Source organism: Theobroma cacao, chromosome 6 (assembly GCF_000208745.1).
Source record: "Theobroma cacao cultivar B97-61/B2 chromosome 6, Criollo_cocoa_genome_V2, whole genome shotgun sequence".
Classification (NCBI taxonomy): Eukaryota; Viridiplantae; Streptophyta; class Magnoliopsida; order Malvales; family Malvaceae; genus Theobroma; species Theobroma cacao.
The window spans coordinates 2,358,919-2,374,124 of record NC_030855.1 but is presented as its reverse complement, the minus strand read 5'-3'; the positions used below and the strand labels follow the sequence as shown (position 1 = coordinate 2,374,124).

The 15,206-nt window shown below is 30.9% G+C and overlaps 1 protein-coding gene across 3 annotated transcripts; it reads left to right on the top strand.

Annotated features, from left to right (window-relative positions):
• On the top strand, positions 5,080-13,923 carry LOC18595290 (TMV resistance protein N). 3 transcript variants are annotated; one of them, XM_018123170.1, is made up of 9 exons: positions 5,080-5,197; positions 5,310-5,461; positions 6,603-7,138; positions 8,593-9,733; positions 9,821-10,156; positions 10,240-11,112; positions 11,197-11,638; positions 13,043-13,173; positions 13,260-13,923. In XM_018123170.1, exons 3-9 carry the CDS (start codon positions 6,645-6,647, stop codon positions 13,803-13,805), a joined length of 3,963 nt encoding a protein of 1,320 aa, XP_017978659.1. In that variant the 5' UTR covers positions 5,080-5,197; positions 5,310-5,461; positions 6,603-6,644; the 3' UTR covers positions 13,806-13,923. The 3 variants fall into 3 exon arrangements, with proteins under 3 accessions (XP_017978659.1, XP_017978658.1, XP_007023235.2); XM_018123169.1 differs by lacking the exons at positions 5,080-5,197; positions 5,310-5,461 and adding an exon at positions 6,012-6,423; XM_007023173.2 differs by lacking the exons at positions 5,080-5,197; positions 5,310-5,461 and adding an exon at positions 6,012-6,453.

Here is a 15,206-nt window from a genome sequence, read left to right as displayed (position 1 = left end):
GTTCGAAAACATTGGCTATTTTCATTTCTTTCTTTTTTGAAATTATAAAAATAAAAATATCAAATTTATTTTGAATAAAATTTTTATAAACTATTTAAATAACAATATATAAGCATATTATATTTTATCATGTAAAAATAAAAAATACTAAAATTTAAGTTATCATGATTAATTAATATTAATTATATATTTATATTGTATAACGTGATGAAATTAATAGTTGATATTATTTTGGCAAGAAATTGATCAGTATGCTTTTTATTTAAAAATCCATATCTGATTTTATCAATCATATAACAATTAAGTATTTTAAAGATGTGATTTATTTCACATTTTTATTTAATAAAAATATTTTTATGTTATTTAATTTCAAATTCCAAATTTGAAGATCCTTAATATCAATCACTCACATGTCTTATCAAAACCATTGCTTTTAAAGACTCTCAAGTCTTGAGAAGTTGATGCTTAAAGCCACTTACTTTCTTAGGAAACTTCCGAAGAAAATTGGTTTGCTGGGAATAAAATTACACAAATGTCTTACAGTTGAAATAGGAAAACGTCCCCAAATATCAAAATCAACAATCTCAAAACGAAAATCAGAAACAGCTATTATTAAATGAAAAAGCTGGTTGTCCTAACAACGCACGATAAAATAGAGGATGTAATAATTACTTGCTAAAGCCTGACATAGAAAAAGATGCCATTGATACGAAGAAGAACTAAATATAGTGGAAACGGACACATGTTTCAAACAATCTTTCCACCTTGCGGGTGTCTCAAGAATTGTCCCCATTTGTGGTCTTGTACCTAACAGCCAGGAGAAAGATAAGAGAATAGTGAAGCCTCAATCGTATAATTGACTCATAGAAATAAGATTTAATGCTAAAGTACACAATAGGTATATGGAAGATTAAGATTAAGAAAAATTAGAATGTGGCTCCATCATGTTGAGGTAAACTGTTTTTTTTTTAGATTTTAGTAAACGCGTTTATGAGCAAAAAATATTTTAATTTGACCTATCATGGGTCATGATTTTTTTCTTTGCAAATTATGATAGCAATTTAAAAACGTGATTTTTTTTAGATTAGCACATGGCCAAATGAAGTCGTCTTTTTAAAGCTTTTTTTTTTAAGTATGTAATGGATGTATAATGTGAGTGATGTTCATTTTTGTATCGTTGACAGTATAGATAAAAAGGATATTATAGTGGATAAGATAGAAAGATTAAGAGTCATATGATTACAACAAGTATAATCAAGGAGCGAAAATGAATCATCTAGAGTAAAAGAGAAGGTAGTATGAAAAGAAGAACTCGAAAAGATAATTTATATTAATAAAGTCTCGATATCAGTGTCCTTAAATGCAGGAGTGGCAATGGATAAAGATCTAAATATTGAGAAATCTCCCTTGAGTTTAAAGGTATCATTTTTTTTATTTAGGTGAACACAGGTAACAATTCTCAATAATATGCCCAATCTTATGACATCGTAGGGCAATTAGAAAAGTTGTGACCCTTTTAGCGATAATTCTTACAAAATTTAGCCCATGATTTTGAGGCTTGGAATGGGTAGCAACAAGAGCAACATCGGTACAGGAGATTTGTCTAGGCCAAGATGCATCCTAAAAAATGATTCCTAGAATAGTATCTACTATTGGAAGGACTATAATATAGCATTAAAGCTCTGATAGCCTCACATTCTAAACAAAGAGCTATTAGAACTTCGATAAGATAAACATGATTCTCATTTGATTCTGAATAAGTTGAACTTGAACAAAAAATTATTCACTTATTAATCAAATTTCTGTTTGAGATTTTGAAGAGTAATTGATAGCTAGTGGAGTAGCTCCATAAGTTTTATGCTCAGTGGCCGAAAAATTTGTTGAAGTAGTGCAAGGGGATTTAGGGACTGCCATATATATGGGAGGGGATTTGGTGTTGATTGGAACAATTTGTTCGAAAGGTGGTGGAAGGAAATTGGGTTGGTCTTCGTTTTATGGATCTGGGCTTTTAAATTCGTGATATAGGTTTTCCTTTGGATGGGTTGTTAGACTTTTTTTAAATTTGGAGTTAATGTGTTCGGGGCTTTCTGGTTGGGTTAAAAAAATTTAAAGTGTTGGGTTTTTTTTTTGGAAGAAAGCGTTGAGTTATTTTAGTTGGGTTGATTTTGGATGTATTTTTTATGTGCCATTATTATTATTATTGAGGTAAAAATATTTTTATTATTGAATTAGTTTAAATTAATACATTAACAATCATAAATTTATAAATTTATATAGGCAATAATAAAAAGGAGAGAATAATATAATTGTTGAGGTAAAAATATATTTTGTTCTTGAATTAATTTAAATCAATAGAAAATTGTAAATTTAACAAAGAATAATAAAAAGAAGGAAAGAAAAAAGAATTATAGAAAATAAATAAATCACTATAATAAAAATTATAACGATCATAAGCATGAATTCAAATAACATATACAATGAAGATGAAAGAAAAAGGAAAAAGAAAGAAAGACAAGGGAGAGGCAAAAGATAATTTTAGAATTGAAACATCAAAATAAAATATTACCAATTTAAGTTAAACAATGCTAAGAGCAAGAAAAGACAAAAAAAATTAGAAAAAATAAATAATAAAAAAGTATAGTTGGTATGAATTGACCAAAATGAATTTTTGTTGAATTGTTTTTTCCAGATGTATAAATGGGTGTGGCCTGTTGAGGGATTGACCCGCAAATGTATTTGGAGTGGCAATGCATTTGCGTGAATTGACCGACCTTCTACCATAAATTGATTTCCAGAAATGGACGGACGCCCAAAATGCTTTGGAAGTCAGCTCACTCGTCAGGAGATTAGACTAACAGCTGCTAGACAGTGACGTTGGAACAGTCGACATTGGTGAACGGCACAGGAGGATCAAGGGACCACATTGAATATTTTTTTCTGACATATAAATTGGTGTGGTCTGTGGAGTGATTGACTGGCAAAAATATTTGGTTTGAAAATGCATTTGCTTGAATTGACCTTTCCGCATCAATTGATTTCCTAAAATGACCGGCAAATATTTTTGGATGTCAACTCGCATTCTAGTTTGGATTCATAGCGGGTCCAGTCATATTTGTTGGATAAAATTCAAAACTTTTTTTAAAACATTTAAAAAGGATATTTTAACATTTTTTGTTTTAAAATGATATTTTTATCTCTTAACTCTTAACACTGTAAGTTAATAGTTAAAAGAATTAGATCTAATGCATAAATATTTTAAGACATAAATCTGTTTATATTATTTTTTTAATTTAAGTATATTCTTTTTTTTTAAAATAAACTATTCATTGCTCTCTCAAAAACCTTAATAAAAAAAAAGCTAAAAAAATTTGATTTGAAAGCCTCGAAATTTAAAGCTATATCTACCTTGCAAAACCATAAAGAGTTTTTTTGATGTAAAATCTATTGTCATCAAATTATTTATTTCTTCAATAGTTTAAGAAATTTTCTTTTCATTGAAAAGAATATATTAAAAGTAAATCTTTTGTTCAATGATAGATATTTCAAATTTAATGGTGCTAGGTTAAGAGATTAATTTCTTACTCATGATTACTAATTTTGTCCAAAAATATTTGCCTAAAATTTTTTTTTCTAGAATAGGGTTTAGGGTGATGTAAAAAGATTTTGACTTGATTACTATATGTCAAAAGTTTTAAGTTTTCTTTTCTTCTTTGTCAAATATTGAATTTTATTATGTATCAAAGTGAGACAAACTACCACATTCAAAAATTTCATTCTAAAATTTTATTAAGTTTTAAGGTTTTTCTGCTCTGTTAAATATTGAATTTTATTAAATATTAAAGTGAATTTTATTAAGTTTTCGAAGACAACATGAAAAGATGTTTTTTTTTTTGAGAGGGCATTTGTGTTCTAAAATATTTATGTAGCATTAGGTATAACTTTTTTTAATTGTTGACTAAATGTTAACAATTAAAGGATCCAAAATATCATTTTGAAATAAGAGGGATCAAAGTGTGTCATTTTGAAGCGTTTTGAGAGACTTTTTAGATTTTACCCATGTTTAGACCCAGAAAATTAAGTGGCCTAAAATAATTGGACTATTGAGAAAAAAAAAAGGCAAAAATCTTGTTTGAGATTGGATTTTTTTTCTTTGGAGTTTTTATCCCTAAAAATTATTATAAAAATAAAAGTAAAGATTTAAAACAAAATCATAGTAAGAGCATATTTGGTCTAACTTTTTTTTTTTAACTTAAAAACTATTATGAAGCTCTTATGCAAAATAATACATTTTAAAATTAAACTAAAACTATTTGGTAAATTATTTAACAAAATAAATTATATAATCTTATTTGATAAATTATATAAATTATAAATTATGTGATAAGATTATTTGATAAGATTATATAAATTATAAATTATTTGATAAGATTATTTGGGGATTTTTTATGAAACTGATGGTATTAGAAATTTTTGGAATATTACTTGGTCTAATCTTGCTACTTCCAAATGTGAAGTTTTTGGTTGGCAGGTTATGAAAAAGAGTATTACCGTTATAGGTGGGCTTCTGCGGAGAGGTTTGATCGATAGAAATGTTGCTTTTTGCCCTATTTTCAATTTGGATGTTGAATCCGTGGAACATCTTTTCATTAAATGTCATGATGGTTGGTAGTTATGGGCTTTGTGGATTAATGCATGGGATATTTCTTGGGTTGCCCCTGGTAATATGAGAGATTTCTTTTCTTTTGAAATGGACTATTCTTTGATAATGAGCAACTCCTTATTTGGAGGATGGCTTTCTTAGCCATCCTATGGATGATCTCGATTCATAGAAATAATTTGGTATTCAATGGGAAGCTATGGGTCACACTGATTATGTTTTTGATGTTATCGAGTAAAGAATTGGATGGTGAGTCAAGGCTAAATGGTCCCAATGCAATTCCTCAGTGATGGACATGGTTAGAGAATCAGCTGGAATTAAAGCAACCTCTTCTAAGAAAAAGTCCAAGGATAATTGCGTGTGGGTTAAACCACCTAACAGTTCCTTGAAATTCAACATTGATGGCGCGGCGCGTCGCTGTCCTGGGCCATCTGGTATTGGAGGTGCATTACGGGATCATAATGGCTGTGCTAAAATTCATTTTGCAAAGCCACGAGGGAAATATGACTCAAATATGGCTAAGTGCTTAGCCCTTTAAAGGTCATTCTTTCTTTTTGTCGCTTCTTCCTGGAGTGCTAATGTGCTATTCATTCTTTCATTATTGAATCAGACTCATCTAATACTGTTAAACGGGTTAATCATCCTTCCTCAGTTCCTTGGCGCTTCAAGGGAATTTCGAACCAAATTAATAGCTTGAAGAAAAAATGTAGGTGCTGGTCTGTCATCCACACTTTGAGAGAGGCAAATCATCTTTCAGATTGATTAGCTAAATTGGCTGTGGATCGAACTTCTGACCGTCTCCAGGTTTTTGGCTAATTCTTGTGTTCCTGTTGTTGAATTTTCTGCGTTTCTCTTGCTTCCCTGCAGGTCTTTTTTGCTGCGATTCTGGTTGCTCAGTGGCTGGGTTTCTGTTTCTGCTTTCGGTTTTCATGGTCCTTTCTTGTTTGCTTTGTTTTGTTTCTTTTTATTCTGGATTTGTTTTTTGTTGCCTCTATTTCTTGGGCAATTTTTCTTATTCTGTTTGGTTGTTCTGAATTTTCTTTGTGATGGAGACCACTCCTCGGGTGACTCTATTTTTCCATCTATAATATCTTGCTATTCAAAAAAAAAATTAATTAAATTATATAAAATTCTTGCCTATCTAGTGTTTATTTTATAGATAACGTTTTTCAACTCCTTCGTATGTATTCAAAATTAGAATTACTATGATCACTTCATCAAAGAATAATAATAATAATATCTCACTTAACTTTTTTAAAGTTATTTTTGTTAAAAAAAAATCCTAATTATTGTTTAACATATATGAAATTGTTGGCAGTCTGCTTTTCAAAAAAAAAATTTGTTGCTAGTCTAATTGTGTTTTTTTTTTAAATAAAAGAATTCAAACTAAACTTTTTATATAACAGATACATACACTTTTTATTGAGTCAAATATTGTGATACACCAACCCCAACCCCAAAGTCTAAGTCATACAGGAAATGAATCATGACATGTTGCCTTAAGTTCAATTCTTTGTTCAATGGTGTGAAAAGTCAGCTGAAAATGACAACAATTAAAAATAAAGATGTATTAAAGAGGGCTTTATCATGTCAATTTTTAAGTATAAAAAGGGTTGTAGTGCTGCTTACTGTTCTTAGTTCATAAGAACACATCCTGTCTAATTTCTTAAAAAATGCAAAAGGTCTCTATTTCTTGATCATTTCTGGTTTTACGGTCCACTTTCTCTTCATAGAGAGTACAAGTGCAACGAAAGGCTGTTAGAAAGGTACTGTATTGTCTAGATTCATTTACCCGCATAAGTATGATCTTTAATCCTACCTTTAGCTCTAACTTATATAACTACTTATTTTTAATTCTTTGATCTTGGTTATATATAAGGCCTTCAAATTTTTTATTAAATTCTTTCCTTTGATGACATAATTAAGTTGTTCTACACTATTTTAGGTGCTTCATCAACCAATACAAATTCTTTTGTGTTCTTCTGCAATGGCTGTTTCAATGGTCCAGGAGTCCTCTTCATCAATTTCTCGATATACTTATCATGTATTCTTGAGTTTTAGAGGTACAGATACACGTAAAAACTTTACGGATCATCTTTACATGGCTTTAGTGCACACAGGAATTCACACGTTTAGAGATGATGATGAAATTGAAAGAGGAGAGAACATAAGAGATGAAATTGAAAGAGCATTGCATGAGTCAAAAATGTCTATCATTATCTTCTCAAAGAATTATGCTTCATCAACATGGTGTCTTAACGAACTTGTCAAGATAATGGAACATAGAAAATTCTCCAAACACATCGTTTTGCCAATTTTCTATGACGTGAATCCATCTCAAGTCAAGAAGCAGACAGGGAGTTTTGCAGAAGCGTTTGCTAGACATGAAGAGAGCTTCAAGTATGAGATGGACATGGTACAAAGATGGAGGACTGCTTTAAGAGAAGTTGCGGATTTGGGAGGCATGCTTCTAGAGGATAGGTAAGCAAGTTTGAAACTATTTGATCCCTTCTTAAAAATTGCAATCCTATATATGCCCATAATTTCATGATAGTTTTTTCACTACGTGATTGAATATTTTAATGTTTCTTTGACTTGATAAAGGAATATTAAATTCCCAATTCAGGTTTAATTTCAAAGCATAAATCGTCTCTTCCTTAGCCTCGTACAGATGAACATTGAATTTCATTCTTGATTTTGATTTATAGGGCCATCGAATATAACTAAAAGCACCAATCTAGTGAGAAATAATTTCTCAACCTTCCTCATGGGTCATGAAATGATTGCCACCATTTTTTTTTTAAATTTCTCAAATTGTTATTTTTCATATCCTAAGTTGACATTCCTATTAATGTTTCCTATATTACACAATAAATTTCACATGACTAAAAAGTTATAATGACTAGAGATAAAGATATAATTTTATTGAAACCAACACACTTATCTTAAATTCGGTAATATTAAAAATAGGGACCAACAAAAAGAATTAGAAAAACATAAAAATGGCAAAATAACCCGTACTTGATGGGTTTTGTCTTGCCCCATCCTGATAGGACTGTTTTTTTTTTTTGAAAATTGGGGGTTGAAGCTGGTTGGGTCGAGTTTTACAATTAAAAAATTAGGTCGAGGTTCGGGTCAGGTTTAGGGTGCCCACCTCGAGGTATGATAGAAAGTATTTTATTTAATTTCATATTTATAGATATACGTATAGTATAATAATAAATTAATAAATTTATTATTTAGTATTAATTAGAGATATTATTTTAATAATATATTTGCAAGGGGTAGAAGTTTAACTGCTTTTGGTTGGTTTAGGACATATTTACACCGGCCTAATATTCTTTGTCTTGCCTTATCCCAAATGGTGGCTGCTGGATTTGTTTTGGGTGATGATATTCTTGTAGATCCGGGTATCCCTAAACCCGGGAGCTAGTTTTTTTAAAGTTATTTTATTTTCACTATAAAATAATAAAGTCCAAAGTAATTTAAACTATGACAATTATAATAAAATTTGGAAGAAAAACTTAATAATATACTATATGTAAAAGTAATTAAGATGTAATTTACACTACAAATAAAAAATTACATGAAAATAAAAATAATATAATATAAAAAAAGGATTTTGAAGTAGAAGAGGTCGAATGCAGGTTATATAGTTTTCTTCGTTCGAGGTTGGATATTAAAGTTGATAACCCGGTGTCAAAGCGAAGCAGGTTTAGAATAAGAAAATTTTGAGTTGGGTCAGGTTTGGAGCGGATGATATTGATTGCCATCTCTAATTTTTTTGAGTGCTACCTTTCCAGATACAAATAAAGAAAGTAAGTTCTTTTTTTCTTTTAATGTGAAGAAAGTAACTATATATATATATATATATTTTGAAAGGTGCTAAGTTATATTTTGAATATATTAAAACTTATATATTTTAACATTTGTAGACATGAATCACAATTCATTCAAGATATTATTAAGCAAGTTCAAAGTAAACTCCATCGCACCGCTTTATATGTCCCTCCCTATTTAGTTGGAATAGATGCTTTTGTGGCACGCATCAATTGGTGGTTGAGAGATGGATCAAATAAGGTTGGCATAGCAACAATTTGCGGAATTGGAGGGATTGGGAAGACAACCATTGCCAAACTTGTTTACAATCAGAATTTCCAAAGATTTGAAAGTTACAGTTTCCTTGCTGATGTTAGAGAGACTACTCAAGAACGCAATGGTCTGGTTCAATTGCAAAGACAACTTATTTCAGATATCTTGAAGGGGAAAGCAAACAAAATATACAACTCAGATGATGGAATCACTAAGATCAAAGAAACTATATGCCATAGACGTGTGCTTCTTGTCCTAGATGATGTGGATGATTTAGAAAAAGTAACTGAAATAATTGGAGTGCAAATTCCTTTTCATCCAGGAAGTAAAATCATTGTAACTAGCAGGCATCGATGTCTATTGAGTGATCTTTTTATTAGGCAGATGTTTGACCTTGAAGAATCATCCAATTATGGAGACTTATGCAAGGTATTTGAAGTAAAAGAATTAGCTTTCAATGAATCACTTCAACTTTTTAATTGGTATGCCTTCGGACAGAATAATCCAATTGAAAGTTATATGGATTACGCAAGGAGTATAGTGCAACATTGTGGTGGGCTTCCGTTAGCTCTTCAAGTTTTGGGTTCTTCTTTGTCTGGTAAAAGTATAAATGTGTGGAGAAGTGCATTAGAGAAATTGAAAGCAATCCCTCATAGCAAAATTCAGAAGATTCTAAGAATAAGCTATGATTCCCTACAAGATGATCATGATAAAAATCTATTCCTTGACATAGCTTGTGTATTCATCGGGAAGGATAGAGATTACACAACTAAAATTCTAGATGGTTGTGATTACTGTACAGTAATTGGTATAGAAAATCTCATAAATAGGTCTCTTTTGGTTGTTAGTGAAAGAAACAAGTTGATGATGCATCAAATGATTAGAGATATGGGTAGGGACATTGTTTGTCAAGAATCTTTTGACCTTGGGAAACGAAGCAGGTTGTGGCATAAGGATGCATTTGATGCATTAAGAGAAAAAATTGTAAGAGAGACTTCATTTTCTTGTACTCTTTTTATTCAATTTTCTAATATCGTACTTTTTTAAATTTAAAAATTCTTTCTCCAACAGGGTACAAAAACAATCAAGTGCCTTACCATTGACTTACAAAGATTACTGGAAGAGAAGTATGGAAAGACAACTGCAAATCATTCAAAAAATTCATTTCACATGTCAAATGAGGTACATATAGAAACTGATGCATTTGCAAAGATGCAGAGACTTAAACTACTTCAACTGGATTATGTAAAACTTAAAGGAGACTACAGAGACTTCCCTAGGAGCTTAATATGGTTGTGTTGGCATGGATTTCCTCAAGAATATCTTCTTAGAGATTTAGATATTTCTGGGCTAGTTGTTCTTGAGATGCGCAATAGTAGCCTCAAACATGTTTGGAATGATACAAAGGTGTGATACTACTTAATTTCTCTTTACTTTTTGTGAAGCAAAAACAAAATTATAAGGCTAAGTGTTTTTTTCCTTTTCTACAGTATTTTCTTCCAAATTTGAAGATCCTTAATCTCAGTCACTCCCATGGCCTTCTCAAAATCCTTAACTTATCAGGTCTTCATAGTCTTGAAAGGTTGATGCTTAAAGATTGCATAAAGTTGATTGAGGTTGATCAATCCATTGCTGAGATAAAGACTCTTGTTGTTTTAAACCTTAAAGGTTGCAAAAGTCTTAGAAAACTTCCAAAGACAATTGGTTCGTTAGAATCTCTTGAAGAACTTATTTTATCTGGTTGCTCAACATTTAATGATGCACCTAGGGATTTGCAAAATATGAACTCATTGAAGGTGCTTAACTTAGATGGAACTGCTATATATGAATCCAATTCATGGTTGTCTTGGTTATCATTGAAAAGAAGCAAAGAGTTGGGTTTCTTTTGGGCATCTTTGCCATGTTCTTTGGTAAAGTTGAGTCTTGAAGGTTGCAGACTATCTGATGATGTTATGGCCGTTGATTTGAGTTACTTACCTTCCTTGAAATCGTTAAATTTAAGTAGAAACCCAATTCGTAGCCTTCCTGAGAGCATTATCCACCTCACAAACCTTGATGAACTTTTGCTAATTTGTTGCAAAGAGCTCCAATGGCTTCCAAAGCTTCCAATGAGTGGCTTGCACGTGATAACGTCTCAACCATTGTATAGGATTTCAAGTTTGCCACGCTTATTAAATTTAAAAAGGTGTATTGTCTTTGGTTGTGAAAAGCTAACTGAGGTTGAAGGTGTGTTCAAGTTGGAGCCAGTTGAAAACTTTGAAGTGGAAAAGATCAAAAGCTTATTCAATATGGACTTGATCGGAAGCATTAAATTGAAAATTTATAACTATCTTACGGACACAAAAATGGTGGCTACCACTCAGGTCTTTTCTTAGTCTACTAAAAATTTTTATTTTCTTATCATACATTATTTAGTACTTTCATAAATAATGATTTTAATGTATCAGATATTTCGTGATGGTGACATAACTAGCTGCTTTGTCTCCGGAAATGAGGTTCCAATCTTATTTCAGTCTCGCTCTAAAGGGTATAAAATTTCCCTTTCTTTGCCACAAAATCCCGGTGAAAAAGTTTGTTGGTTAAAACTATGCATAGTATATTCTCTTGTTAGTGATGAGATATTTGACCATCTACCATGGGTGCAAATTATTAATGAGACCAAGAAGTTGACATGGTTTTATTTCTCAAGTTTCATTGGAATTCCTGAAACGAATAGTAACACAATCTTATGGCTAATCCATTGGCCAGTAATGGATTATCAGTTGGAAAATGGTGATTTGGTGAGCTGCAAATTATCAACTTTTGGTCTCAACATAAGAGAATTTGGTGTTACATGTGTATCAGAAACCAAGGTTATGTGTGAAGATGATCCTCCACAATACTCTCAAGGTATGATTACACCTAATAGCATTTATAAGAACTTTTTTATCTTTTTGGCTTGACTTTATATATCAATAGTTTCTTATATCTTGCTTTTTTCATGGAAATGTTTTAAATTAATCTATGAATTTTTGAGATAAAAAAACTAAGTACGAGATATGTCAGCATGTCAAATCATTGTCAAATATGACATGTTAGAATGTTATGTCAATATCACATGATATAGAATGATAAATGACATTTTGATTAAGTCAATATTTAGTTATAAAAACTTATTTGACTTAAAATAAAAAGGCAATGACTTATTTGATTCAAAATAAAAGTATAAGGACTTAATGAACATAATAAAAGTGTAAGGGTTTGTTTAAATTTTCTTAAATAGTTTAAAGATTTTTTTAGATATTATGTCAAAAATATTTTTAATATTTAAATAATAAATAGGAAATAAATAGGCCTTATTGCCCTCGCTTAAGTTTTTGAATTGTTAATTGAGCTTAGTCTATCCTATAAACACCTATACATGCTTACTTTAGGTCAAAATATTTATAAATCACTTTAGGTTAACTGTAGCCATAAATATAAAAAGAACTAATGATGATAGGATTGTTGGATTGCACCTTGTTACAAGATATTGTTTTTTTTTAGGGCCTACCTTGATGATATTATCATTTTGAAAAAATGCACCTTGTGAGGGAGCATGTCTTTATTTATAAGGTACAATTCAATCTTTGGTTCTTAAAGATGTGGAATCTAATTTTTTCAAAAGAAAAAAAGATGTGGAATTTTTTCCCCTCAACATTAACCCCCCAATCAAAGTAGATTTTGTTTTCTTTGAGGGTCAATATGGGAGTCCCACAAACACAACCATTTGTTAATGCTAGAGTTATTGGACTACATCAAATTACAAGATATTATCTATTTTGAGATCTGCTATTGTGATTTTGTTCTTTTGTGAAAAGGTACCTCGTAGGGAAAAGGTATGCCCTTACTTATAAGTCATATATAATCTAGTCATTGGTTCTTAAAAATGGGAGATCTTTCCCCTTTAACAAAGGCCTTTTCACTTATAATATTGTTCCTATCCTTATACATACGATCTTAAACTACAAAAATGATATGTAGCACTTTCTCATCTATTCTTGTCATTTTCCTATAATTTCAACCTAAGCCTTCTAAATCAATTAGGTCTCAAATTCTTAGCATTCTTTTAATATATTAATATTAATTTTAAGTTGGATCCTAATCTAAAATTTAATTATTTTTTTTTCATGCACCACTATACTATTGTATCTTTAAGGGCTTTTTTTGTTGTATTTTTAAATTCAATTTTTTTATACACGAGTACTCATGGAAATGTAATATTTGATTATTAAAATTGTATAATAATGACATATCTATTTTCACATCTTTTAGAAAATGAAGATATTTGGAGAGAAATTGAGTTGAAAGTTAATGAAGAGTTTCTCAAATTGGGCTCCAGTGGAAATATCAAAGTGCAAATTTACAATGATTTAGAGGAACCAAAAACGATTGCTTCCCCTAAGGTTTCCTTGATCTCCTTTCAAATATTTTTGGTTTATTATTCTTTTCTTTCTTTTTATAACTTATAATTAATTTAATATTGTTATAGGTGTTTTATGATTGTGGGATAATTAGCATGTATGATATAAGTGGCTTTCCCAAGGGTTGGTACAACCATCATGCTGTTGGAAACAAGGTTTCATTTGTAGTGGCCCGAAGCCCTGGTCAACGTATTGGCTATTTAAACTTGGGGGTCATTCTTCTTGATGAAGATGATAAAATATTTGATTTTTTATCACGTATTGAGATTGTCAACAAGACCAAAGATACTAAGTGGATCTATTATAAAAATTTCATCAAAATTCCTAAAGCCAAGAACAAGATTTTTTGGTTTAGTTTTTGGAGATTTATGGGTGAATTGAAAGAAGGTGATCAAATGAGTTGTACAGTGTTTTCTGATTTATATGTAAAAGAATTTGTCATTGATCTCGTATATGAACCTGATGACGACCTTCAGCCTGAATGCAACTCTGCTTATCAACATTTGCAAGGTAATACTATGTATTCTTGTTGGCTTTTTCCTCTCTTTGTATATTTCTTGTTTAAGTCTCAAAGGACTCTTTATAGGATTCAGAGTTTAGACAAATTGGAATAATTATATGTAGGATCTTGATGGAGCAAATAAGACAATTCATCTACTTCTTGTAATTAAAAGATTCATGCAGACAAATGGTTTTTGACATATCAATGCAAGAATTGTCATTGATAGCAAAGGTTTTTTGTTTTAATTTCATATCACCTCCATGTTGTTATTTCTCTCTCCTTTCTTAGGGTCTTATCTATTACCATGCCCAAATCAACAACCCAAAAAAAAAAAAGGATGAGCATGGTTTGGTTTGGGTTGTTTTTTCCAAGGGTAAATCTAAATCAAATTGAAATTTTGGTTTTTATTTAAAAAAAGACAGATCATATTATAATGAAAATCAAATTAAATCAAATTAAAATATAATAATTCAGTTTGGTTAATTTGGTTTTTTTTTTAAAGGCATAATATGTTATTAAAATGATAGAGCCTCATTAGCAGATGAGAACTCTTCAATACAAGGCGCCACAAACAGAAACAAACAACAAATGGAAAACGTTCTCAAGACCAATGCAGACAATAAAAACAAGTGGAAAGTCATCAAGAGAAGACAAAAACAACACTAGGGGAACCCAGAAGGAAAAAAAAATCAGAAGCAAACACCTGAAGATGATCAGTTGAGCGATCCACAGCCAATTTGGCAAGTTTGTCAGCCAGGTGATTAGCCTTTCTTGATGTATGAATAACAGACCAATTCCTAATTTTGTTCTTCAAACAATTGATATGGTCATGATCCCTTTAAATCTCTAAGGAACAGTAAATGGTTGGTTAACCCACAAACAGCATTAAATGAATCAGATTCATTAATGAGGGAATAAATAAAGCACCATGAAAAAGCAACAAAAAGATAAAAAGCTTCCTTAATAGCAAGGATTTCCGCCATATTGGAATCACCATGGCCAGGCGGTTTGGAAAAGAGGATTTTAACATCTTCTTCGTGATTATGCATTGCACCACCCATACTAGAAGGACTGGGGCAACCACGAGCAGCACCATCAATATTGAACTTCATAAAACCCATCGAAGGTTTACCCCAATCACACTTCTTCCTAGATTTTTACTTGGAACATGGAGCATTAATACAAGTTGGCAAAGAAAACATATCAGTAACAGAAGAATTAACTTGTGGCAATTTGGCTCTTATCCACCATTTCACTTTAAGCTTCACAATATAAAAAATGTACCTATGATCCCAAAGATTATCATTGAAAACAAGATTGTTTCTGTGAATCCAAATAGTCCAAAGGATCACAAAAAAAGCCAGTCGCTAAACAGGGTTGCGATTATAATCAGAAAATTTATCATTCCAGGTAATGAAAAGATCACCCATCTTGCCAAGAAAGACCCTTGAGATGCCTTAAGCTTTAAGTCACAAAGTCTGTACTTTCCAAACATCATGACATTCAATAAATA